This window comes from Bos indicus x Bos taurus, chromosome 22 (genome assembly GCF_003369695.1).
Source record: "Bos indicus x Bos taurus breed Angus x Brahman F1 hybrid chromosome 22, Bos_hybrid_MaternalHap_v2.0, whole genome shotgun sequence".
Classification (NCBI taxonomy): domain Eukaryota; kingdom Metazoa; phylum Chordata; class Mammalia; order Artiodactyla; family Bovidae; genus Bos; species Bos indicus x Bos taurus.
The window spans coordinates 17,073,042-17,100,586 of NC_040097.1; the positions used below are offsets into that span (position 1 = coordinate 17,073,042).

General features: G+C 38.4%; 1 protein-coding gene across 12 annotated transcripts in view; it reads right to left on the reverse strand.

Annotated features, from left to right (window-relative positions):
• Window positions 1-27,545, reverse strand: part of DNAH12 (dynein axonemal heavy chain 12) — a 192,371-nt gene that overhangs the window by 103,373 nt on the left and 61,453 nt on the right. For 10 of the 12 annotated variants that reach the window (XR_003507718.1, XR_003507719.1, XM_027522275.1 and 7 more), the window contains 15 exons: window positions 25,572-25,757; window positions 24,700-24,900; window positions 22,846-23,040; window positions 21,275-21,396; window positions 20,898-21,180; window positions 17,997-18,116; window positions 17,533-17,689; window positions 17,125-17,297; window positions 12,872-13,024; window positions 12,150-12,389; window positions 11,568-11,813; window positions 11,125-11,244; window positions 4,585-4,694; window positions 788-971; window positions 515-655 (listed from right to left, as the gene is read on the reverse strand). Coding sequence is in view for 10 of the 12 variants with exons in the window: in XM_027522275.1 (XP_027378076.1) it covers window positions 515-655; window positions 788-971; window positions 4,585-4,694; window positions 11,125-11,244; window positions 11,568-11,813; window positions 12,150-12,389; window positions 12,872-13,024; window positions 17,125-17,297; window positions 17,533-17,689; window positions 17,997-18,116; window positions 20,898-21,180; window positions 21,275-21,396; window positions 22,846-23,040; window positions 24,700-24,900; window positions 25,572-25,757 (2,631 nt within the window). In the remaining 2 variants the exon portion in view is untranslated. Of the gene's footprint in view, window positions 1-514; window positions 656-787; window positions 972-4,584; window positions 4,695-11,124; window positions 11,245-11,567; window positions 11,814-12,149; window positions 12,390-12,871; window positions 13,025-17,124; window positions 17,298-17,532; window positions 17,690-17,996; window positions 18,117-20,897; window positions 21,181-21,274; window positions 21,397-22,845; window positions 23,041-24,699; window positions 24,901-25,571; window positions 25,758-27,545 lie in introns of those variants that run through there. The other 2 variants (XM_027522281.1, XM_027522282.1) reach the window with 2 other exon arrangements.

Here is a 27,545-nt window from a genome sequence, read left to right on the forward strand (position 1 = left end):
GTGATGGACAGGGAGGCCTGGTGTACTGCGATTCATGGGGTTGCAAAGAGTCGGACACGACTGAGTGACTGAACTGAACTGAACTGAAAACATTAAAGTTCTATAAGAAGCCTTAAGACTATAGTCACATAACTTATTATCACCCGTCACATTACCATGCCTTCCAGCTAATGTAGTAGTTTTAATATACTTGTATTCTAATTAAAAAAAAAAAAACTAATCAAAGAATTTACCACAGCATAGTTTTCATTGAAAAGATAACTTATAAACTTTTTAAATTTGCTGCATCCTTCATTTTAAAATTTTGGGATTTAGTTGTTGGACATATAACATGCTTAACCATGTCTGTATCTGCTTTGTTTTTTCTAATTGTGGTAAAAAAAAAAAAAAACACACATAAATTTAGCACGTTAACCATTTTAGGTTTACTGCTCAGTAGCCTGACATGACTTAACAGCAGCGTTAAGTATACTCACACTGTGCATCTGTTTCACTTTTAATCGTGATGGCTTACCTTTTTATTATCGTCCAGTACTGTGTTCATGCTCTCTATCCACAAAGTGTCAATGGGACCATCAAATACAACCCATTTCCGGTCAGGTGTTTCTGATAAGGCAAATTCTCTAAAAGTATTAGCCACAATACCATCAGTCCACTGAGGAGGAAAAAAGGAAGAGTTGGAAAGTTTCCCTTAAAAAACTATAAAGTGTTAACATAAAAATATTTCAAATTTCTTGGCTTAATGTGCATTGTCAGTAAGAGTAGAGATGTTTCTACTGAGGATTACCTCATGGGACACTGGGTCAAATTGTCCAAAAAGTTGGCCCATAGTAATGGATTTGGGGTTTACAGTCCTATAAATGACTTTTTCTTCCTCTCCACAGCCACGTTCATTCATAAGAGTTAGAGTATCAGCCAGCATATGCAGAACTTTTGTTTTACCAGCAAAAGGCTCTCCTACTAACATAAAACTATGAAGGAAAAAAAGTCATTATATCAAAAATAATGGTAAGTTAAATTATTTACCTATATATTTGTATATAAATTTTCACCCTATGATAATTACTACATATAATTTTTGAAATTATATTACTTTGTCTCAGATATAAGGTGGTTACATTTAACTGATCTCTAAATCAAGTTCTCAATATTAATACCTTTATCTACAAAAGAGAATAAAAATTTTCCAAATGAAAATGGAAACAACTGCATACTTAAGAAAAAAAATTTAATGACTTGAGGTTTCCTAAGCAGGGAGATGGAGAGGATTCACTTTTCCTCATTTTCACTTGCTACAGTGCTCTTTGCCAAATACCTCTGAATCTCCTCTCTGCTGGCACATCTCCTCTCTTCCTTGCTCTCTTTTAGGACTACTAGGTGACTAAGGTATAATAAATGGAAATGATGAGTGTTACTTGGTAGAGGAGAGATAATTGCCCATAAGGGACCCTACAGAGCTCTCTTCCCTCTAGCAATCTGTGACCCACAATGTTAAGACGGTGGCTGCTCCAACATCCTGGGAACTGAATAATTATGATGAGCAGAACCTCCCTGTTAAATTAGATTGAAAACAGTATGATAGAGAAATACACCTTTGTTCTCAGGTCACTAAGATTTGGGTACAGATTGTTTCTCTGTAGTCCATCCTTACTGATAGAAATTGGTACCTAGAAGGGAGAAAGGTATTCTTGCCATGATTAAAAAAAAAGAGAGAGAGACTAAGGGGCACTGGCTTAGAGGCTAAGTTGTGGGTGGCAAATTAACTGTTAACAGAGGCTAACGACTGGGAATTAATGCTATGCTGTGGAAAATTCTGAAAGAGATAGGAATACCAGACCACCTGACCTGCCTCTTGAGAAACCTGTATGCAGGTCAGGAAGCAACAGTTAGAACTGGACATGGAACAACAGACTGGTTCCAAATAGGAAAGGAGTACATCAAGGCTGTATATTGTCACCTTGCTTATTTAACTTGTATGCAGACCACATCATGAGAAACGCTGGACTGGAGGAAGCACAAGCTGGAATCAAGATTGCTGGCAGAAATATCAATAACCTCAGATATGTAGATGAAACCACCCTTATGGCAGAAAGTGAAGAAGAACTAATGAGCTTCTTGATGAAAGTAAAAGAGGAGAGTGAAAAAGTTGGCTTAAAGCTCAACATTCAGAAAACTAAGATCATGGCATCCAGTCCCATCACTTCATGGGAAATAGATGGGGAAACAGTGGTTGAACTTTATTTTTTGGGCTCCAGAATCACCGCAGATGGTGACTACAGCCATGAAATTAAAAGACGCTTACTCCTTGGAAGGAAAGTTATGACCAACCTAGACAGCATATTCAAAAACAGAGACATTACTTTGTCAACAAAGGTCCGTCTAGTCAAGGCTATAGTTTTTCCAGTAGTCATGTATGGATGTGAGAGTTGGACTATAAAGAACGCTGAGCACCAAAGAATTGATGCTTTTGAACTGTGGTGTTGGAGATGACTCTTGAGAGTCCCTTGGACTTCAGGGAGATCCAACCAGTCCATCCTGAAAGAGATCAGTCCTGGGTGTTCATTGGAAGGACTGATGTTGAAGCTGAAACTCCAATACTTTGGCCACCTGATGCAAAGAGCTGACTCATTTGAAAAGACCCTGATGCTGGGAAAGATTGAGGGCAGGAGGAGAAGGGGATGACAGAGGATGAGATGGTTGGATGGCATCACCGACTCAATGGACATGAAGTTGCGTAAACTCCGGGAGTTGGTGATGGACAGGGAGGCCTGGCTGAACTGAACTGAATGATCAAACGTTTGGTAAATTTATCCCCTGAGATAATCTGGGAGATAGGTAAATAAATCTGTTGAAATTGTGGTTTTAGGGGGGAAAGATAGTAAACAGAAAATTATTAGTATATATTGGCAGCTGAGGGATGCATTTAACAAGGAACTACAAAAGGAAATGAGCTCAGGAAAATATGGCCAGTTTGCAAGCTGGTATGAAAGTAGAGAAAAGCTGAGAAAAGAGACTTGAGAGACTGAATGAGGTGATTTATTCTCATCTGCAACTAGTAAGAGATAAGTTGAGAAAATCTTTGAACAACAAAGATCAACTTAGCCTAGTATCAAAGACCAAATCAAGAGCAGGGCCATTGTATCACTTCATTATAAGATATGAAAGGTTAATATGGTTCCCAGCAATCATTTCCGGATGGTGAAATAATTTAGGGAAAACAGATTAAGGATGTGGGCCCACCAACTAAGTCAGATAGGTTCGAGGATACTATAAGGATGTTTACAAAGGTATGACTTAATAAGGACCACTCTGGTGGCTCCTGGCACACCTGGAATCAAATGGAAAAAAAAGCTTATTAAGTTTCTGAGAGAGTTGACTGACAAAGAAACCAGGAGTCTAGGCTAAAACACAATTTGAATGTTTAAGATTTGTAAAAAAGACTCTTAGTTACTGAATGCATGAGGGTTGACTGTAAATTTATATAATACAAAGAGCTTTTAAAAAAAAATCTGCCTTTAAAAAATCATGACCTTTGAGACCTTTGATCTTTGACCTTTCTATAGGTAGAGAGCCGGCTGAAAACATTTTTCAGCTCTCAAGGAAATTTTCTCTATTATCCACCTCACATGTGACCAGGGAAGAAAATGGAGATGGGAGACCCCTCACAAGGTTGAACCAAAGTCCACAGAGGACAGGTTCCCAGAAAACCCCTCTTGGGGAGCAAAGCCAAACAGAAGTATACCCAGGTTTTATGAGGATCTCAGTTTATACAATTGGTAGGGAAGGCTATCTCAGGAGGGAAAAAAAAAAAATATATATATATATATGTAATTATGGATACAAAATGGCCAGAGCCACTTAGTGATACCCTTTACAATAAATTATGTATAAAATGATTCTGATTCCCTGGAAGGGCCTTCAGTACAAACCACTGAAGTACTCTCACAGTCAGTCTATCTCTGGAATTAGGGTCCAACATGCCTTGCTGAATTTCAGAACCGCTACTGCCAAGTATTGGCTTTGTCTGTTCAGTTTCTGAATGTGAGTATTTGCTGTGGTAATCATGTTCTGGTAAACCCACTATTATAATACCGGATGTGTGCAGGGCAGAGAACTTGTTTTTCTATTTTTAGATCTCTGGAGCAAGAGGAACAGCTTCCAAATCTGATACAGAGACTATCACACATCATCTAGAGATTCTAGACTTTGAGTCTGGTTCATTGATTGGAACTTTCAGGTTGCCTCCCTGGGAAAGTAAAAGTGTATTTAATATTCATGAAGTAGAACAAATAACATATTTGATGATCAAAGGGGAAAATTGTGGAGGGTCATTAGTGCTACATCACTGACTGAATGAGCACTCCTTTCCAATCTTTTTAAGACATGTGGCATGAGAGAGAAATACAGCGTTGTTTTTAAGTTACTGGAATGGAGACTGGCTGGGGTAGAATGGGGGTAGAGGGTTGCTCCCTACTGCACCTAGCAAGATTTGCTGACTCTTTTGGTTTACAAATTTTAGTTGTTTTAATAGTTTAACTTAAAAAATAACAGCTAACCATGGCATCTAACTATCTATAATCTTACCCGTGTCTAACGATCATCATCTCATATGTCTGAATCATTTTTTCAAGAAAAAATTTAACAGGCTGAAGATTATGTACTTTGCAGGCTTCATGAGCACATTCCAAAAATTCCTAAAAGAAAAGAAAAATGGAATGCATTTCTACAAAATGCTATTATAAGTCATATCATTCATGTCTTATAAATATAGATTTTTCATTTAGAAATAATAAAACTATCTTCTTATATTTGTAAACTATTTCTTAAACCTTTTTTTTTTACTTAAGAAAGGAAAAAGTAGAATTAAAATACTTTAAAAAATTAGTGTTTCCCATTATAAGTTATCAATGATCATGGCATCATAGCACTGGGTGTATGCTTCATGAAAACAACTTGTCTTATTAGTTTTTCCAGAATTTCACTTTTGATTAGGATATAGAAGGACATGCCAAACAATCCTTCACACTATGGTAAATAGAAACACACAGAGGTTACAAAAATTATAAAAACTGTAAACACACAGGAGCATTTTAGATACACGTAAGTCTAAAGGAACTAAATTTCAGAAATGGCAAACCATTCCAATATTCCTGCCTAGAAAATTCCACTGACAGAGAAGCCTGGTGGGCTACAGTCCAAGGGGTTGCAAAGAGTTGGCCACAACTGAGCAACTGAGCACTGAGCACAAGTCTAAAGGAACTAAATTTCAGAAAGGGATGAGCCTTTCACACAGACCAGCTGCTAGTTTTACTTCTAGAAGCAAGTACAGACAGGTAGGCATTGGTCTGACCTGCTATACTGCAGAGGGAGTTTGCTGAAGTAAGGGGAAATTGACAGATATTTTAATGACCATGTAGACTCCTGCGACATATAAATCTGGAGGAGCTTCAAATATAAAGCTGGTTTTTCCACTGCCTATGCTTTTGCTGAGTGTGAACTGACACAAGAAATCAAGGACTTAGCTACAAACCCCCCACAGAAAGAGATTTTCTTAGTCTTCTTTGGATGTTTTTATCCCAAAATGCTGCTAGAGGGAGGATCCTATCATAGATTAGGACAATTCTCACTCTAAAGACATTTGAAATCAGAGATAGACTAATGATCAATACTTGTGCAACAAGACTCTGGCTCAGGTCAACTCTTGGTTGAAAAGATCAGCAGCTCAACCTAGCCATCTTACAAAGGAAAAAAACATGGTTTTCCTACAGGAAAATACTACCAGTTCACCCTCTTACTTTCTACTCAATTTTCAACAGTCATAAGAAAAAATAGCTGTTGATCAGTAGGGGGAAAAAAACATAGTAAATAAAATAACTCACAGATGACTCAGGTGTCGTAATTAGCTGACAAAAAAATAAAATGACTTTTATAAATGTATAAAAGAACATAGACAATATTACAAAAATAGATGAAAAGATGAAGAATTTAAGCAAAGAAATGAGATCTTTTAATAAAGTCAAACTGGATAAAATAAAGCTGAAAAAAATAAAATTGATAAAATTAATGGTCCATTGGAGAGGCTTATTGGTAGACTGAACAAAGGCAAAGAAAGGATCATGAATCTTAAAGACAAGTCAATAAAAGTATCCAAACTAAAGCACAGATAATAAAAGCAATGAAAAAACAGAAATAGATCATAAGAGACATGTGAGACAATATAAAATAGTCAAAAATATTAATTCATGTAACTAGAGCCCCAGGGGAGAGAAAATTGGGTAGAAGAAATACTTTAAAAGACAATACGAATTTTCTGGAGAAAGAAAGTAATATGCAGGTAGCAGAAGTGCAGCAAATACCAAGCAGGATAAGTACAAAATGAACAAGATTTGGCACAGAGTCAAGAACGGAAACAAAGAAAACATTTAAAACAACCAAAGGAGAAAGAACACAGTACATTCAGCAGACACAAATAAGAAAAAATAGTGGACGTCTAACCATAGCAATTCCCCTGGGACCTGGACCAACCCTAGACCTGAGCAGAGTCCGCTCCCAAAGCAGGACTGGAGTGGGATTGAGGCTGCTCAGGAGGACGTGCCAGCAAATGAGCCCCGCTTCCATCAGAACTTGGCCAGGGGTGCCCTCTGAATGAAACCACCACCGCAGGATGCAGGTGGGGCCTTTTCACCTAAGCCGAGCCTCAAGCCGCCAAAGGACGTGGAGAGGCGTGCCTGGAAGAGCTCTGAGAGGCGTAGGGCTTCAGGGCTCCAGGGGGGGCTCTGGTCCCTGATTACAGCCAGCTTGCTTACAGTCGCCCCACCAACTGACACTCAGGACCCTCAGCATAACACTTTTGCAGGGCTTGGGGTTTGACTGAGGTGGTCGGGAGGAGGCGAAGGGGTAGAGGAAGAGGGTCAGAGGTAAAGAGACACAAGCTCTTGGGCACCTTGCACTCTCCTTGAAAACCCAGGAAGGATGGCCCAGTGAACAAGTGGGGCATGAGGAAGTGCTGCCGCCTTGTGGACATTTTCTGGAACTGCAATGAGAAGACATGGCCGCAGAGTACTTCAGGTTCACAGGATTGGGGATGCAGATACCTCCCCCACCAAGAAAGGTCCTAATGAGGCACCTAATGAAAACCTAACTCAAAACAGAGCTGACCCTCCACGTGCATATTTCAACAGCCACATTCTCTTTGTCACAGAGAAAAATCACCTGAATGAAAATGCTCAGGATCTCTAAGGAGGAGAAAGACCCCAAGACAAAGACACACAGGCATCCTCTGGCAGCAATCATTACAAAATCAACACTTCGAAAAAGGCTCCCCGGGTCTGGGGAGTGGAGTTGGGAAAGAATAGGGAACTCTCCAATGCTGAGGTGGGACTGTAAACTGGCAACAGTCACTCTGGAGAACAGTGTGGATGTTTATTTAAGAAAAGAAAAACGGAGCTACCACAAGATCGTGTATCTCTTCCCGGAAGGATACCCAGCGAAAAACATCCTTGCAAAAGTCACAGGCACTGTAATGGTCGTGTCTGCATTATTTACAATAGCCAAGGCAGAGAAACGACCCAAGTGTCTGAGGACAGATGAACAGAGAAAGAAAGCATGCCACCCATACTCAGTGGACAGTCACTCAGCCCAGAAACACAATGAAAATTGTGCTGTTTTAAGCAACTCAATGGACCAGAAGAGGCTCACACCAAGTCCAGTGAGGCAGACAGAACACAAGTATGACTGATTTCACTTACAAGTGATATCTAAAACATGATCGAAACCCATTAGTGTCCCACACAAAAATCAGGCTCACGGGCTTACACATGAAACATACCATTGCCAAGGCATAGATGGGGAGGTTGGCAGGGGGAAGCAGGGAGCAGGATCAATGAGGAGGCCCCAAACTACTGGAAATGCACATAAAAATATATCATAGCCGAAGACCCACAGAAGGGCCCAGGAAATTTAACTCAACACTCTGCAATACCATCATGGGATGAGAATCTGAAAATTATAGGTACAGGCCTATGTAGAAGTGAATCAAGGAGGTGAAGAACTCAAAGAGAACGATGCATGTCAACTCCACTGCAACAGACCATCCAAACAAACAAAACAGTCATAAGAGCAAAAAATGTCTATTCTATTCTCCTGGACCTGAGTCACCCAGGCTGGTTTCTTAGACCTGAGTAGACTCGGCTCCCAAAGCAGGAGTGGTGTGAGTTTGAGGCTGCTCAGGAGGTCATGCCAGCAAATGATCCCCACTTCTACCAAAAGTGCCGGGTCCCTCTGAATAAAACCACTGCTTCGGCATGCAGGTGGGCCCTTTTCAGGTAAGCCAAGACTCATGCCTCCAAAGGACAGTGGAGCAGCATGCCAGGAAGATCTCTCAGAACCTTGGCCCTCCAGAGCTCCTCGTGGTGTGGTCCCAGGTAAAGCCAGTTTGCTTAGAGTCACCCTACCTACTGACCCTAATACTCTTGGCAAAATGCTTTTTCAGGGCTTGGGCTTTGGCTGAGAGGGGTGGGAGGAGGCGAATAGGTAAGGAAGAGGGGCAGAGGTAAAGAGACACAAGCCCTTGAGTCTTTGTTCTCCTCCCCCCTCCCCCGCCCCCGCTCCGTTCTCATTTACCATCAGGAACATGACTTTGTCTAAAAGGCTCAGTCTATTTTCCAGATTGGGAATGGGGAAGTACTCCCATCTTGTGGCCCTTTCTCATAACAGCAACTTGACTCCCTGTTGCTATCATAGTTAACATCCACAAGATTTGCATTGCTGCAAAGAAATAATACCTGCCCTGAAGAAATGTCCTCACAAAGATCATGGAAAAAGAATTTTTGAATGGGCTGGCTTTCAAGAAGAAAATTCAAGAGGTATATTTTATTTATACTGTTGTTATGAAAAAAGCCAATGAAAAGCCAATTATTAGACAATTGCAAATTAAAATCTGCAACGAGTTATCAACTGACTCCAGTTAGAATGGCCATCAGAAAGTTTCCAAACAGCAAATGCTGGAGAGGGCACGGAGAATATGCAACCTTTGTACACTGCTGGAAGGAATGCAAATTGGTAGTGCTGTGAAGTACAGTATTTTGGTTCCTTCAAGAAGGAAAAACAAAGGTATCATTTGATCTGGCAATCCCAATTCTGGGAGAATACCCTGAGAAAACCATAGTTCAAAAAGGTACACACACCCCAAAACTCACTGCAACATTATGTAGAATAACCAAGACACCAAAGCATCTTAAATGTCTACCAAACTCTGAATGGATAAAGATGTGGTCCATATATTTAATGGAATATTATTTGGCCTTAAAAAAGAATGAAATCATGTCATTGCCCCAAGATGGAAGGATATAGAGATGGTCACACTAGGTGAAGGAGAATGGCAAATATCAGACAGAGAATGGCAAATATCATGTGATATCTCTTTTATGTGGATCCTTCAAAAAAAATGCATGATAGAAATGAACTTCTTTGCAAAATAACAACAGAGTCACAGACTTGGAAAGTAGACTTGTGGTTTCAAGGGGCAAGTGAGAGAGACACGTGGAGGTGAGGGATCATTTAGGATTTGTGATTAACTTTAGACACTACTTTATATAAAATAGATGAGCAAGAGGGACCAACTAATATGTAGACAGGGATCTCTCCTCAATATTCTGTAATAAAGTATATGGGAAGGGACTCTGAAAAAGAACGGATATACGTATCCATATATAACTGAATCACTTAGCTGTACATATGCATGCTAAGTTTCTTCAGTTGCGTCAGACTCCTTGCGACCCTATGGACTGTGGTCTGCCAGGCTCCTCTGTCCATGGGATTCTGCAGGCAAGAATACTGGAGTGGGTTGGCATTTCCTTCTCCAGGGGACCTTCCAGACCCAGGAATCGAACCTGCATCTCCTGTGTCTCCTGCACTGGCAGGGGGGTTCTTTGCCACTAGCAGCACGTGGAAAGCCCTAGCTGTAGACCTGAACCTAACACAACAGTGTAAATCAACTATACTCCAGTATAAAATTAAATTACGGAAGAAAAAAGTCTGAGTCAGTCTTGTTTGTGTCAAGCCTCTATTTCTGTGTTGCCCCCAAAAGATTTGGAGCTACATCTTCTCATGGACTCCCTCTTTCAAACTCCGTTTCTTCCTCTCACCATCTTCTTCAGCTTTTGTCCCCTCACCTTACCCTGTCAAAATAGAAACCCCCAAATCAGTTACCCCAGTAGGATGCCATGCCCTTCTCCAGGGAAATTTTAGTACTTTATGTTATATGATACCAGGGTTAACAAGCACCATTGCTTTCCCCAGTGGTGCTCCAATCAGGTGCAAAGTTAGCCCCCACTTTTGCCCAACCAGGCTTTTATCCTCTCCGGGAGGTAACTGATGGGAACAGAGGGAACACTGGAGTGCATGCCCCCTTCTCACTGGGGGACCTAGAAACCTACAAGGAGAAATCTGGCAGTTTCTCAGAGAACCCTGAAAAACTAAGAGACACATTTATCGGGTTGAGATTGACATTCTGTTAATCGCTCAGTCGTGTCCAATTCTTCACAAACCCATGGACTGTAACCCTACAGGTTCCTCTGTCCATAGAATTCTCCAGATAAGAATACTGGAGTGGGGAGCCATTCCCTTCTCCAGGGAATCTTCCTGACCCAGGGATCGAACCCGGGTTTCCTGCATTGCAGGCAGATTCTTTACAATCTGAGCCACCAGGGAGGTATATTTAGTAGTAAATATTATAAATCACAAGATAAGAATACAGGAAATAAAATGTGTTTCTTTTATAGGTAACATTATCTTTGACCTGAAACTTGTTAATCCTGGTATCATAATAAAGTACTAAAATTTCCCTGGATAAGGGCATGGCATCCTACTCTAGTACTGTTGCCTGGGAAATCCCATGGATAGAGGAGCGTGGTACGCTATAGTCCATGGGATTGCAAAGAGTCAGACACGACCGAACAACTGAGCACACACACTAAAATTTACTCTTCTTTATTAATCAGAGTGGCCAAAATAGAGGTTTATATTCCTAATAGAATAATTCACTCATTTAATAAAACTCAAAAAACTACTGAGTCACCAGATGAATTTATTTGAAGAACAAGTCACTCTCAGAGGTTTACTTACATGATAGTCGGCTTCAGGAAGTTTAACACCAGGAAATAAGTCACTAGTTATTCCATTAAATAAGGGTATATCATGTGATAAAAACTTTGGTTCATTTACATCTTTAATTGATCGAAGAAGCTAAAAATCAATCAAAAAGTGCAATACAGATTAATTGCCAGTATTGGCCCTCCTCTTGCCCCCACCTCACCAAAGTCAAAGTTTGTTTTATATTTCATGGAATCCCTATACTAAAAAGCCAATACTACACTTATCAAACAGAAAGATCCTTGGATTCCTACAAATTATAATGAAAACCAGAACCTCAAAACTGTCATTTCAACCCCACATAAAAAGGCTCAAAGCTACAACTCTTATCTGCCTATCTATAGTTCACAATCAACCTTGCTAAAAAAAATTATCTTTTAATGGAAACTTTCACAACATATATATTTAATACTTACAAGGATATCTTCATTTTCATTTGGAAATTTTAGTTTTAGGTTTCCAGCAGCTATTAAAACTGCTTTTACTGCTCGCATTCCATAGTCATAATGAAACTGTGATGAGAGCTGCTCTGAGCAGAGCCTATAGGTCATTACTATCTTCACAGACAGAGGTTTTGCATTCAGAAATCCGTAGGAGTAGAGGGAGATTTCTGCTATGAGGGCATAGTTTGGAACCATCATAGCCACTGTTCTGAAAAGCACCTGAAGCATAAAACAAGTGAAACATTTTATTTACATAAAGGAAACAGGTTTTAAAGCTGAGCATAAGCACCCAAAGACAACGGGCTGATATTCAAGTTTACTCCCCAGCGCAGCACCTTTTCACTAACTCTTTAATTTGTTCAGAAGCATTTTAGCAGTTTTATGTACTCTAATATTCCAATATTTTTTTAGCCATTAAAAAAAGTCTTTACAGGTTAACCTTACAGCAAATGGAAAAGGTAAAAGGGAGATTACAAATACATGTGAGAAAAGTGTACCATTTTGAGTAGATTATGCTGATTACCAAATTTACACTCTTTAAAAAATATATATTACCTTAAGATTATCTGGTAATTCAGAACGTCCTGCATAGCCAGGGTTCATGGTAATAGCTACGAAACAGTTTGGATTGAGCTTAAGTTCTGTCCCTTCAAAAGTAAACACTTCCAGCTTCTGTTGAATGGCTCTCTGAATGCAAAGGATCTGTTGAGCTACCACTGACAGCACTTCCAACTCAATTCGATTAAATTCATCAAAGCAAGCCCAAGCACCAGAAGAAGCCAATCCTTTAAAAAACTAAGGACAAGAAAAACGATGATTTTCGTAGGAAAGCCCTTTTGTTAAAACTGTAACATCTTTTGTTAAAACAAATATTTAACCTTTTAAGTCAAAATTGAAGTGTGTGTGTTAGTTGCTCAGTTATGTCCGACTCTTTGCGAGTCGACTATACTGTCCATGGAGTACTCCGGGCAAGAACACAGGACAGCGTTGCCATTTCCATCCCCAGGGGATCTTCCAGACCCAGGGATCGAACTCTGGTCTCCCACATTTCAGGAAGATTCTTTACCGTGTGAGAAACCTGCGAACCTTTTAAGTCAAAATTGTAAGTTAAGCTCAATAAAAACCCCAAAGGGATAAAAACAATGGCTTTACCCATTAAAAAAAAAGAGCTCAAATAATGCATAAACCACAATCAGTGTTTTAAATATGAATTTGCTTCAGCTTATCCAGTTAGCCCTAACTATAAACTACTTGTAATATTTAATATGTAACTTTACCTTTCCCATTGCTAGATAATCGAGCCCATCTGAACAGTTGAACACCACGCACTGTACAGCAAGAGCTTTAGCCAAGTCTTTGGTGGTTTCCGTTTTTCCTGTGCCTGCTGGCCCTTCTGGAGCACCTCCAAGGTTTAAATAGAAGGCACCTATCTGAAAAGAAAAATAAATATGAAAAGAAATCCATGCTTAACTGAAAACAAACAAAAACTCTATAATAGGACAATTGCTTATATTAATAAAATGGACTCAGTCTTATTTGTAGCTTCAGAGACAGTAATGCAATTACATACATCATTGATTTTTAGAACTCATTTCGGTAGCTGCAACAAGAAAAAGTGGTTTAAAGGATCTAAAAAAAGTTAAAATGTATGAAAATCTCCTTATCGTCTAATACTTCATATGTATTCCATTTGCCTTTTTAAAAACAAAGAGAATCCAGCCTTGAAGTGTTAACATTTGACCAGAAATGTTTAATTAAAAGTGGTTATGGAGGGCTTCCCTGGTGGCTCAACGGTAAAGAATCTGCCTGCTAATGCAGGAGGCACAGGGGTGATTCCTGATCTGGCAAAATTCCGCATGCTTCAGAGCAAGTAAGCCCATGCACCACAACTACAGCCTGTGTTCTAGAGCTCAGGAGCCTCAGCTTCTGAAGCCTGAGTGCCCTCGAGCCTCTGCTCTGCAACAAGAGAAGCCAACGCCAGTGGGAAGCTCGTGCACCGCAACTAGAGAGTGGCCCCCGCTTGCCACAACTAGAAAAAAAGCCTGTGCAGCACACCAAAAATAAAGTAATAAACATTAAAAATAACATGTCACCACCGCAACTAGAGAGTAGCCCCCGCTTGCCACAACTAGAAAAAAAGCCTGTGCAGCACACCAAAAATAAAGTAATAAACATTAAAAATAACATGTCACTTAAAAAAAAAAAGTGCTTACAGAAATGTTTGTAGAGACCAGTTATGACAATCTTGATAGCTAGCTGCAAAGAGAGAACACACCAAAAACTGAGGGTAATACATGGAGGCCCGTTAGTGGGAAAGAGATGCCCTACTATATACTTTGGTCTGTGATTCACCCTGGCTGTCGCATTCCACTCTTGGTATGTTCTTCATTTTCTCCATCCCCATAGCACCGCTCTGTATTCTCTTACCAGTAGTATCACCTTCATTGTGAAACCAGTTACCAGTTATTCACTGATGCATGGCAAACTGCTACCTGTCTTTGCCTACTGGACTCCACTTTTATTGTTTTTATATAAGCTGGCGTATCCTCCAAGCGTAGCCTGGGCACTGGGGTGGTTGCCCAAGTTGTCTTTTACAGATTTGGAGTCTTCTGTGTCAAATCAAGCTTGAGCTGATTAAGAGGGTTAAGACCACCGATCCTCCATCTGCACAGGGGCAAGTGTCAGCTCAGTGACCTTTTGATGTCAGAGGCCAAAAACTCCACCCTCAAAGCAAGCTAACTCCACTCCTTTCTGAGCTTTGCTGAGAAGCTGCTGCTAAGTCGATTCAGTCGGGTCCAACTCTGTGCGACCCCATAGACGGCAGCCCACCAGGCTCCCCCGTCCCTGGGATTCTCCAGGCAAGAACACTGGAGTGGGCTGCCATTTCCTTCTCCAATGCATGAAAGTGAAAAGTGAAAGTGAAGTCGCTCAGTCATGTCCAACTCTGTGCGACCCCATAGACGGCAGCCTACCAGGCTCCTCCGTCCATGGGATTTTCCAGGCAAGAGTACTGGAGTGGGGTGCCATTGCCTTCTGAGAAGAAGCAAATGTAAAAAAAGCCTGTGGCCTGGCTGCATGAGAGCAGAGTGACAACAGCCTCCCCATGCTTCCCATACTTCAGCTTTATCCCATGAATACCCTGAGCCCTTCGCCTTCAAGGAGGGAGCTCTAACTTGTTTTCCTGTCTCCTTGCTTGGCTGCTCTGTGAATAAACACTCTCTGCTGCAAACCTCAGCATTTCAGCGTTTGGCTTGCTGTGATGAGTTAGGCAAATGAACGTAGTTCAATAACACTTACATTACAGTTAACTAAGTACATTTTTCCCCCTCCCAATTAGTTTTTAAGTTCCTTAAGAGTAACATCAGCAGTATCTGAATTCTTTCTGAGTCTGCACAGAGACTATAACAATGGCTGGAAATTTTTAGAAGCATACAAGTTACAGTTAACTCTAACTATGAAGTTTGTTTCATGAAAAACTCTATGAGAGTTTGTGAAACTTAACTGCTTTTAGATGAAATAGGATTAAAGGGCCAAGACTGTACATATGGCAGGCCAGGGAGTATACAGGAACTCAATAGAGAGTTCTCAATAGAAGGAATAGACCTTCTACTTAATTTTTCTGTGAACCTAAAACTGCTCTAAGAAACTAAAAATTTTTTAAACATTTTTAAAAATAATGAATAAACCTATGAAAACCTTAAATATTTTCACCTTTAATAAAATCAAATAACAGAGACAGCTTATTAAATACATGCAATATCAATGATACTTTACCCATCATAAATTTGTAGTAAATGCTATACTGTTAATGTCCATTAATGTGACTACTAGAAACCTCAGTCTCACCTTTCTTTATAAAAATTTTCAAAAAATGCTTATAAATGTGTTCTCTTTATTATGGATATTAACTACAGTAGGAGATTTTTCCAGTGTTCAGTGTTTTATACAAGTATTTAATGTGATTTTGACTTTATACCTCAAAGTTGCTAGGGTCCACCTTACAAATATTCACAGCTCACTTCAGTGAGCTCTGAGATAGCACACAGCAGCTTGAGATTCATTTACTCAACAAATCCTAGGGAGTAACTTATCTACTTGTCTATCACTAGAGTAGAGGATAAGACAGACACAGTCTGGCCTTCAGGTAGCTTCTTGAGAATGAGGATTTGGTGAAATATTTTATCATAGATGCACTACAATCTTACTCAGATTCTCTTACTGGTCATTGCTTCCGTCCTTCCGATTGCTGTGGGTGTCATCTACAAATAGCTCACAACTGTCCCGTCTCCTGAGATTTGCCCTCAGTCAGGAGCTCCCTCATTCACAAACATCTGAATGCTTATTCACACCCCTAGCCTCAGGAGGGACCCATAGCCAGTGACAATGAAGGGATAGAAAAGTTAGACCTCTTTGCCTTAAAGTGAAGTATGTCTGTGATGCCATTCATGCTCCAAAGCTCCCTGTGAGATCAGGTTAGGCCCTACATCCACAGAAACCACATCCTTGCTTAGCTTCCCCCTCTGCTTTCTCCATTTTCTTACAGGCTTTTACTGAGAACATTCCCTAGACAATCATTTGCCCAATAATCCCTGTTTTATCTCTGCTTACAGACAACTCAAAGACACTTTAACTTACTTAGTACAAGTGGATTGTTGTTGTTTTTTTTTAATGGAAGGATAATTGCTTTATAATATTTTGTTGGTTTCTGCCATACACCAACATAAATCAGCCATAGGTTTATATATATCCCTTCCCTCCTGAACCTCCCTCACACCTCCCATCCCATCCTGCCCCTCTAGGTTGTTTCTTGCCAGATTTAGCAAATAAAAATACAGGATGCCCAGTTACATTTGAAAATCAGATAAACAATGGATAATTGTTAGTATAAGTATGTCCATGTAATAATTAGGACATACTTCTACTACCAAATTTTTCACTGTTGATTTGAAATTCAAATTAACCTGAAAGTCTTGTATTTTATCTGACAACACTATTCCCAGGTGTGTTTTGTTTGTTTGTTTTGTAGTCATGGCTTTATCTTCCATAGCTTCCCACCAAGGGCAGCCCTCAGCATCACCTGCTTACACTTCAGCTCTCCCTCTCCCATTCAACAACACTAACTTGGAGTTCTAAGGCTCAAATGTACTTCCTTCATCTCGTCATCTCTCCCAGAACTCCACTGAAAAAACTGATGTCATTTTCTGAAGCTCTGGCTTTTTCTTTAAATCTCCAGTACCTTACTTTTTCTATTTATCCCCAAAGGGAGTGGCTCATGATTTTCAAACATTAGAATTCAAACACACTCATATTCTACTAAAGCACTCAGAAGTAAATATTCATTATTATAACTTCACATAAAGGGAATTTGGGATTAGAAAAGGAAGCTATCCTTCCTTTGACTATAGCTATAGTCAACTATACAGATAAGAGAATGAAATGAGGATAGCCATGTTAAATTTGGACAAGAAAATATGACACCAAATCAAATACTAATCTTTAATGTGTAAATTAAAATAATTTAAACACATACCAATGTTCTGTAACATCTGTCAGTTAGAGGAGTAATGACAAGTCGAGGTGAGTTACCAAGATATTCATAAGCATATTTTACATTGCAATTAATGATACGAACTCGAGCGTTGTCATATTCCCAATAATAACGAAGCTGAGCAAGCCACTGGAAATCTGTATCATGTGAGACACCTGGAAGGAATAAAGTAAAACAAGACACATAATCCTGAAATGGAAATAATTTGAAAACTAGATATTTTATCATTGTTTACAAAAGTATTAACATTAAAATAATTCACATTTTCTAATTTATAGAAAAGATCATATAAAATAAATTCTGCTGAGACAGAAAAAGACATATAGTACAAGTTCTTGTTTCTAGAAACTATCAATATTTTATCTTCAATATGAAAAAGAAGTCACATACCCATATCAATCATGTCCATGACCACATCTCTAGCATGGACATCGATAGTAACCAAAGCCCCCAGAGTAATCCTGGTCTGCTTTGATAGTTTTCCTCTTACCAGCTCCACAATATCATTTAGTTGATTCTGAAGTTCCTTATAGTACTTCTTTAATCCCTACAAAATAAAAAAGCAATTAAATTAACATTAGCCAAATTGTGCATTTTATATGTTCACTCTTTAACAAAATGATTCTGAACTTCACAATGTAGTTCAGTATAAAAATGAATTCTAGAACAGAATAACTTTTGTCTATGCATAATAAAAACTAAGAACAAATTTTTAAATAATTGTGCAATTTTCATGCTATATGTAGAAAGTGGGGGAAGATTGCCCTTGAAAATGATAAATAAGCTAACTAAAAAAGAAAAAAAATATATATATATAGCATGTAGAAAAGAATGTTACTTAAAATACACTTTACCTCTGTTCCACCACTTATAACTTCCTGTGTCTCAGAGGTCCAGAACATTTGAGAAACACAAAGTACCACCTGGCCAGGCCACTCTCGAACCCAGTCTCTTCTTGCAGATTCTGGATAAGCCTGAATAATTAAAGTGTATTTCTAAGTTTAAAAGGTGACAAGAGGAAAAAAGCTTAACGATTAACAATAAGTAAGTACGATATTGGTTACATTTGTAGGCTAGAATATATTCATGAAAAATTTCAGATGACTATTTAAAAGATCTGAAATTTTTTTACAAGCTATATTTTTAAAATATTTGTTTATTGATAAAAGAATAGAAAGATGAGCACCCATATTTCAATAATCAGTTATCTCTGGAAGAATATGATTGTTGATTCTTTGGAAAGCTATTTTCCATAGGATTTTTATGTTTCTTTGCTGTGGGGAGTTGTCAATTTTCTGCATAATATACACATTACTTCTATTATAATGAGATATGAGGGTTTATTAAAGTTAAAAAATAAATCAGTCTAGCAATTTACATATATTGATGCCAAGATTTAACTGAAAAGAAGACTACACCATCTTGTAGCTAGACTGACTTAGTAGCTAGAACCCTTGTATTATTTCTAAAAACTTGTATGACCAGTGTATATAATTTGAACAATTATATATTTGTCCAGTTATACACAATTGAACAATCTATGCTATGAGTTCAAAGTATACTTTCATTTCTTCTAAAATTTTTTATGCTCAAAATGCATTTAAATGGATTTATTGGAGAGGTAGCCTTTTTAAAAATAACTTGTTGCCACCTGGTGTTCTGTGATGACCTAGACCAGTGGGATGGGAGGAGGGGAGAGAGGCTCAAGAGGAAGGAGATATAAATATAATTATGACTGATTCATGTTGTCGTACAGCACAAACCAACACATTTTAAGGCAATTTTCCACCAATTAAAAAATAAAAATAAATAAAAATTTTAAAATAACTTGTTGCTAAAGTAAATGATAATAGAACTAAATTAAAAGCTGAAAAAAAAATGCAGAGCAAAGTATAAAGTTGATACTAATGGAATTTATATCTATATGTATACACATATTTATCTATTTATTGGCTGTGTTGCATAGCTTGTGGGATCTTAGTTCCTTGACCAAGGATTGAACCCAGGGCATGGCAGTGAAAGCACCAAGTCCTAACCTCTGGACCACCAGGGAATTCCCTGGAAACTATATTTTTAATACAATGACACCATCTTGGATATAAGAATATTAAGCATAAGGATGAAAGTGAAAGTGAAGTCGCTCAGTTGTGTCCGATTCTTTGTGACCCCATGGACTACACAGACCATGGAATTCTCCAGGCCAGAATTCTGGAGTGGGTTGCCATTTCCTCCTCCAGGGGATCTTTCCAACCAAGGGATTGAACCCAGGTCTCCCGCACTGCAGCAGATTCTTTACCAGCTGAGCCACAAAGGAAGCATAAGGATATAAATATTAATTATTAAAATTCATTTTTAGTAATATTTATGGAAAAAGTGAAAGTGTTAGTAGCTCAGTCTTGTCTGACTCTTTGTGATACCATGGACTGTAGCCCATTAGGCTTCTCTCTCCATGGAATTCTCCAACCAAGAATATTGGAGTGGGTAGTCATGCTCTTCTCCAGGGAATCTTCCCAACCCAGAGACTGAACCAGGTCATTCTTTACTGTCTGCGCCACAGTAGGACAGTCCATGACATTTTAAAAATATCAAACATTTATAATATTTATAAATATTTATGAATAAATGCAAATAACAAACTAACCTAGGTTTCAAAGAAGGCTAAGTTTCAAAGAATGGATGAGCCATTGCTAGGTACACAGAAGGTAAATTTCTATATGGATTAAGGAAATACTTTCACGGATAATGTTGATTCTTTCCTTTGTGCTTTGGAACCATAGATGGAAAATGGAGAGAAAAAGTCAAGATTTATCTGCAGGAACTTTGAAACTGAACAGAATAGACACTGCAAGATGATTCTTATAGGGCTCTTTGTGAAGGAAAAAGGATTCTTACTCAAAGTGAGTTGCTGGATATAAGGCTGCAATGCCCTTTTTTTTTTTAAACATATATTTATTTGACTGAGCCAGGACTTAAGTTGCAGCATGTAAGACTGCATGTGGGATCTAGTTCCCTGACCAGGGATTAAACCCAGGGCCCCTGGACTAGGAGCTCAGAGTCTTAGCCATTGATCCACAAGGGAAGACTGCAATGCCTTTTAAAATGATATTTTTACTATACAACTGTTCCTTTGTGGTCCTAGAGGAAGAAATATACTGAAATTTATTATCGTTCAAGATCAGGTTTATTGAATTAGCCTAAGTGAGATACATGTAGTGCCTACGTGTTATATTTCTCTCAAATATTATCGATCCTCCTTTAATGTTTATCTCATTATGAGTTTTTAAGTAATTGTTGGAGTGTAAACAGCAATAAGTAAACCATATCACACATTTAACACCCATGTCTGAGATTCTTTCTGACCCCATGGCCTTCATACAGGATACCCTAGATGGTCTTCCATTTGCTCTCTATTTGGTTAATTCCTACTTACCCTTTGGGTCTTGGTTTCAATTTTACTTTCTCTAAGAGCCTATCGCTAGCAACCTACCTTCCTCACTCCAAATTAGATACACCTTATTATTCTTTCTTACAGCACCTTTTTTTTGTTTTTGGAGTACCTAATTGCACATTATTATAAATTCTTACTACCATTATTACTTTAATAATAATGTTAGGAATGAAGTAAAAAAAAATAATAAATGGCTTAAAAGAGTAAGACCCTTAAGTGTGAATTTACTGGTACTCATTCAAAAATCTCCTTAAAAAAAAAGGCATTTACAGAATATAGGATATACATTAAATTCTAGGAAACACACCAGCCTGGCTGCCGCGATCACATCATGAATACTTCGAAGCATCAAATCTTCTACTTGAATGAGCCACTTTTCCACGGCACCTCGAGCTGCAGATGTGGAAATTAGTGCAATCAGCTCCACTCGCTCACCTTCAGAGCTATACATGGCCTTAATATCCAAATTGGGAAGGAACTCCAATTTGGCGATGCCTTCAAAGCATTTTTTCAAGTGAGGCTGAACTCTAAGTGGATCTTTGGTCTCTGACAGAATCTCTAGCATTTCATCATTAGATAAGAAGAAAAAACTAGGGAAAACCATACAAATACAAAAGCTTTAGTTATAATTCATTGCACCTCAGAAAATGCTTTAATGATAGCACAATTGATTATTCATCATACCGAGGGAAGAAAAGTCGTTTTTTTTCAAGATATGCGTTAAGGCCTTTCATAATTTTCTCCAAAAGTTCATTGCAGTTCTGCAGTTTTTCCAGTAAACCTGTTAAAGAAGTAGCAGCAAGAACCTAAAAGAGACCCATTCATTCAGGTCAGAACTTATATACCAGATATAATGATAAGATCTCAACATTAACTTATACATTAAAAATGTTAAGATGTCAAAAGACTTATGAAAATTGTCAGGAAGTTTTTTGTAATGTAAAACTAAGTAAATCATAAGTATTCTTACCCAAAGTTGATAGTTGTGAGAAATTATCATTGTCATATATATTTTCATTTTTCCTGTATTCTTTTGAATGATAGGGGAAGAATATGCTAGTTTTGTTTGTGATTTAATTTTTATATTTACAACTGTCAACTATAAACAGTCTATTTTTACACTTTTAAAAGGTTCAATAAATTACAAGAAGAAAACCATCTCATGGCACATGAAAATGTCAGTGTCCATAAACAGTTACATTATTGTATGGACACATCCATTCAGTTACATATTGTCTTTGGCCACTTTCTTGCTACAATAGCAGAATTGAGTAGTTATAAAAAACACAGTAGGTCTCATAAAGTATTTATCATGTATTTACCATGCAGCCCTTTGCAGAAAAAAAAAAACTTCTGATTTCAGTTCTCTAAGAAATACTGTCTTAAAAAGGTTCTAAAATCAACACGTAAGGGAAGTCTTCCAAACATAAATTTTAGTACTATTGATTCTCAACAGTCCAGCACAGCTACTTTTTCATCCAGCATTGAAATAGATTGTTATTTATTAAGTTGAGTACCAGATTTTTTTTAAGTGCATATATATCTACATGTATAAAAAATACATGGCCTGCCTTTCAACATTAAAATTACATTCAACAGGGTGCTATACTCACTAGGAGAGACACAGAGCAAGTGAGACCAGCTGCGAGAACTGCTGACTCTTTTTCCCATCACCCCAAGCATACAGAGTCACCGAGTAGAATGTCAGGTGAGTCACCTGCGTGACTCATATTCATTCATATTCATTCTCTCTCTCTCTTTCCCTCTCTCTCCCCCACCCTCTGGCTTCCTTCACTTTATTTTACTATTTATTTTTTTTCTAAATATTTATTTTCATTTCTTTATTTGGCTGTACTGGGTCTTAGTCGTGGTGTGTGTGATCTAGTTCCCTGACCTGGGATCGAACTCAGGCCCCCTGCATTGGAAGTATGGAGTCCTAGCCACTGGACCACCGGGGAAGTCCCCTTTACTGTTTACTTTACAAGAGGAAGCATGGAGTATACATTCTAGAAGCCAAGTAAGTTAAATGCACATTTGAAGCAGCTCCACTATACATATTAAAGGGTTATGAATAGTGTATCTTAAGAACGGAAAAGTAAAATTATTTATGCTTCCTTTTATTTCCCTGAGCTTTCCAGTTTGTATACAATGAGTAGGTTTTATTTCTGTAGTTGGAAAAAAAGTGAAATGCCTTTTGTAATAGCCAGAAATAAAGGTTTCCCCTTTATTTGAAAGAGAGAAAACAAATACTTCACCTTTGGATCTTTCGCACAAAACTTCATGATATCCCTCCAGTGTCTGTCTACTGTCTGAAACTGACGCCCTTCTTCTGGCATCTGTTGCATGATATCCTCAGAGCAAAAAATGGGCTCCAAGTATAGCCAGTGAGCTTGTACCTTTAACCATTCATCAATCGTTTCTTGTATTCGAATCAAACGGTCCTCCCACGCCTTAATGGAAAGCATATTATACTGAATTCCAGTTATTAAAGGAACCCTATAAATTATAACAAAGGCTACGCGTTTTAAATTCACTGTTATTTTTGAATCAGCACAAAACAGCTCAAAGTCACTTGTGGGTGTCTCACACTCGCTTTGAAAAACTAGGAGGTCTGAAGTTTTCCTAAATCATTAAAACTCACAGCTGTAAATGACTGTAGTTATTTAGACCAATTTCCTACTCCCTAGGTGAACTGTCTCAAGTTTAAAAAGCATCCAGGAATATATCCTGCCCCACACCAGTGGTTATCAACCTAGGGGCTATTTTGCCCTCACCTCAAAGGACATTTCACAATGTCTGGAGGCATTTTCATTTGTCACAACAAGTGGGGTGAGGGTTCTACTTATATCAAATGGTCAAAGGTCATGGATGCTGCTAAGTAGAGGACAACTCCCACAACAAAGAATTATTTACCCCAAAACATCATTAGTGCCACGTTGAGAAATGTCAACACAATTTGCTCTACGTCAACACAATTTGGAGGGGGGAATCTTATTACCACACATCTCCAAGAATCCATTAGATATTTCATTAGCCAAGGATCATGTATATAATCTCTCTTTGATTCTTAAATCTATGGCCTGAGATCCTATATATCAAGAGATTGGCCTCACAATTTTGTTTGAAAACCTCTAAGAGAGCTTTCAAATTTGTCTTAGAAATTCTCCTTTGTCAAAGAAGTACTTGCAAAAGACATCTTATCAGGAAAGGGTTAAGTCAGCCTGACTCAAGGCAAGATGTGCAGCGTTATGTCCTTTTAGAAGAACATAACTCTTTGTCTTCTCCAAATATTCAAAGCTAAGGTGCCCCATAACAACACTATACTTAAATTAAAACCAGACTGCTTTATTTTGAATTTCAGCTTTGTCATTTTTAGCTGTGTGCACTTGGTAAATTTTCTATCCTTGGTTTCCTTATCTATGAATGCTGATAATAATCTGCCTATCCTGGTTGTCTGCTCTGAGGATTAAATGAGTTAATAAATGTAAAACTCCTACAGTAGTATCTGGCACATATTTAGAAGTCAATAAATACTAGGGAGAAAATCCAGTTGTTGTTGATCTTTTTTCCACTTTATATAGTCTCCAGTTAGAATACTGATACTAAAGCACCTCATTATTATAAATTATTTGCTTTCTGTATTTACCCACATCAACTATAAGGTCATGACATTAAATAATCTTACAGTCTCAAATATCACTTGTTTTCTTAAGTGGAAAATAATTCATTAATTATTCTAAAGGGTTCTCAAGCTAGTTCTCAAATATAAAGTACAGTATATAGAACCTCACTACAAGTTACAAGAATATACTATGAAACAGGGCCTAGGCATCTACAGTTAAATTAAATAATACCAACTGTTTCCCTTCCAAATCTGTCACTGTCATTGGAGAAGATTTTTCTTACTAAAACATCACTCGTTCTTTTCAAAATCATTAGAGTTAGTGTCTCATCTGTTCTATACATTTTCACATTAATTTTAAGGTAGATATCTGTTTCTGTATTTCAACAAAGCTATCCAACAAACTTACTTATTCCCACAAGAGTAAATATGTAATAAATTTCAATCTTTATAAATGACCAGGAGTTGATTATCATATTTAACAAACCTTGATCTCCTTTTCAAATGGTTTGATGAATGGTGAGCCTCTCATTGTCTGAGTTTTTATAATTTGATCATCAAGGAGAGCCTGAATTTCGTCTACTGAAGAAAGAATACAGACTCCAGTATCACGATATAAACTTATATGAAAAGCAATATCATCCCAAGTTCCCATCATTGTATGCATGGCTTTCTCTAATGAAAATTCCTAAACAGGATAAAAAAGAAAGAATGGGATGATGAATAAGGAATCTTATTTACTATATGTATGGACTTTCCCTAATAAATTTAGTAGGCATTTTGTGCATTTTTGTAAGATATTCTGCAACTGTCTTTAAGTTAGAAAAGGTTTTAAACAACTACACAATTCCTATGGTGAATGACAATGTAGTTTTTAAAAATTCACTTGTTGTCAAAGCTGTCAGTATCAAAACAGACAACAGTATGAAAGACCTGCTGGATTTTCCCTGAGGTGCCTTTTTGCAGTCTACAGCCTGAAGATGTTTTCAGTGTATTCAAGAAGACTACAGGGCCATACTTACTCTGCCTAGAATACATACACATCACATGCCACATACACAGGCATCCATTTCCATTCTTAATAGAAAAAAATACATCTCAAAACCAGCATATCACCCATGCATATCAGTGTGGCAGAATTAAGAAGAGGTCAAAGGAACCATCTGTACTCTGGATTCAGGACAAGGGAATCATACAGAAGTATAGACTTTGTGGGGGAAAAATACGAGTGGCCTTCTGCCACTTTTCCCCAGTTTCTCCCACTTCTATCCCAAACTATACATTCAACCACAACTAAAACTATGACTATTTAATAAAAAGCTCATCAAATAAGGTATTTCAGTAGATCTGCATATTTACCTTGCTTGCACCTGCACTTATCACTTCAAATTTGTCCAAGTATGGTGCAAGGTTTAATTTTAAAATTTTCCTCAGTGTAGTTCCAGAGTCTGGAGTTAAGTCATAGCCTACAATTTCTGATAACTGCTTCCAATGACGTGCTCTCATTCCTGGATTACAAAGGATAGAGACAGTAGGGATGTAATCCTAATGATGAAAATGGAAAAAATGAGTCACTCACTTGACTTTCATACCCATACACTTGAAATTATGTAATATATTTAATAAGCCCATTTAATATTTAATGAGTTAGATTCAGGAGGGGAGAGAAACTAACAAAATTATTCTAAAGTTCATCTGCACAAATAAACATGTAGAAATAACCAAGAAAACTAAAACAGTGAAAAAAGGAGGGGTGGTGGAAAATGTTCTATAAGATATTAAAGTATATGCTAGAACTACAATAATTAAAACTGTCACAGTATTATAGAAATACAAAGTCATGTTTATTCTATAATTATATGAAGAAATATATAGTATAACATAATATATAGCTATATACACACATACATAGCATAAACGGGAAAAAAGCCTGCACCGAAATACCAAAATATAACCATCTGGAAATAAAAAAATATTCAACAAGAACACTTAATTCATCGCTTTTGATACTGATATTAAAACATCTCCTTTACAATCAGGAACAACATAAGCACACCCATAATATTTCTAATCAACACTGTATTGAGTCTCCAGCCACGGAGTTAATATAAATAAATAAAAGCTATGGAGGAGGGGTGGATCAAGATGGCAGTGTAGGAAGACCCTGAACTCACCTCCTCTGATGGGCAAAGAAGGAATGACAATGAAACAGGTAGAAGGGGTGGAGATGCAATCTAGTCAGAAACCAAACCCTGAGGTCAGTGACACACAAATGGAAAGAACGTTACAACTGCAGAGTTCCTCTCCAAGGAACACCGGGTCTAAGACCCACTCTGGCCTCCCCTGCCTGGAGGTCTTGCACTGGGAAGACAAGCCTCCAGCATGTTTGGCTTTGAAAGCCAGTTGGGCTTCCATTCAGGAGAGACAGAGGGTTACAGGAAACAAAGACTACATCCTTAAAGGGTACAGGCAGAAGCTCACATGGCCCAAGTTCCAGCAAAGAGGCAGAAGTCTGACAGGCACCTGTGTCAGACCCACTTGCTGGTTTTGGAGAGCCTATCAGAGAGGCAGGAGGCCTCTGGGACGCACCCTGGGGACAGAGATGCTGGTGGCAGCCATTGTGAGGATCACCAGCAAGTACCATTTAGGAATTCTCCCTCTAGCCTGTTAGTGTTGGGGGCTTGCCCTGGCCATTGGACGGCCCACAGTCAAACACAGAGAGAGGCTGCCCCACCCACAATGAGCCTGAAGCAGCACTGCCCAGCCACACGCCAGCCTCACCAGGAGACACGGCACTGCAGCCAGATAGGCCAAGGGCCAGCCCCACTTATACCCTCAACAGTTAGCCCTTGCACAACATAAGGAACCTGTGGTGTGAATAGGGGACACCCCTAGAGCAGACAGGTCTAGTGCCAGAACTAGTGTGCTGCTGGGCCATACAGGATGTCTCCTATGTAATGTCACTTCTCCAAGATCAAGAGACCTAACAGTCCTATTCAATATACAAACGTGACCACAGGGAATTAGGCAAAATGAGGAGACAAGAGGAATATGTTCCAAACAAAGGAACAAGACAAAACCTCAGAAGAACTATATTAAATGCAAATAAGCAATCTACCCAACATAGAGTTCAAGGTAATATATAGATGCTCAATGAACTCAGAAGAAGAATGGACAAACACAGAATTTCAACTAAGAGTTAGAAAATATAAAGAAGAACCAGTCAGAGCTGAAGAATATACTAACTGAAATGAAAAACTGCTAGAAAGTATCAACAGTAGATAGGATAATACAGAAGGACAGATCAGTGATTTGGAAGACAGAGTAGCAGAC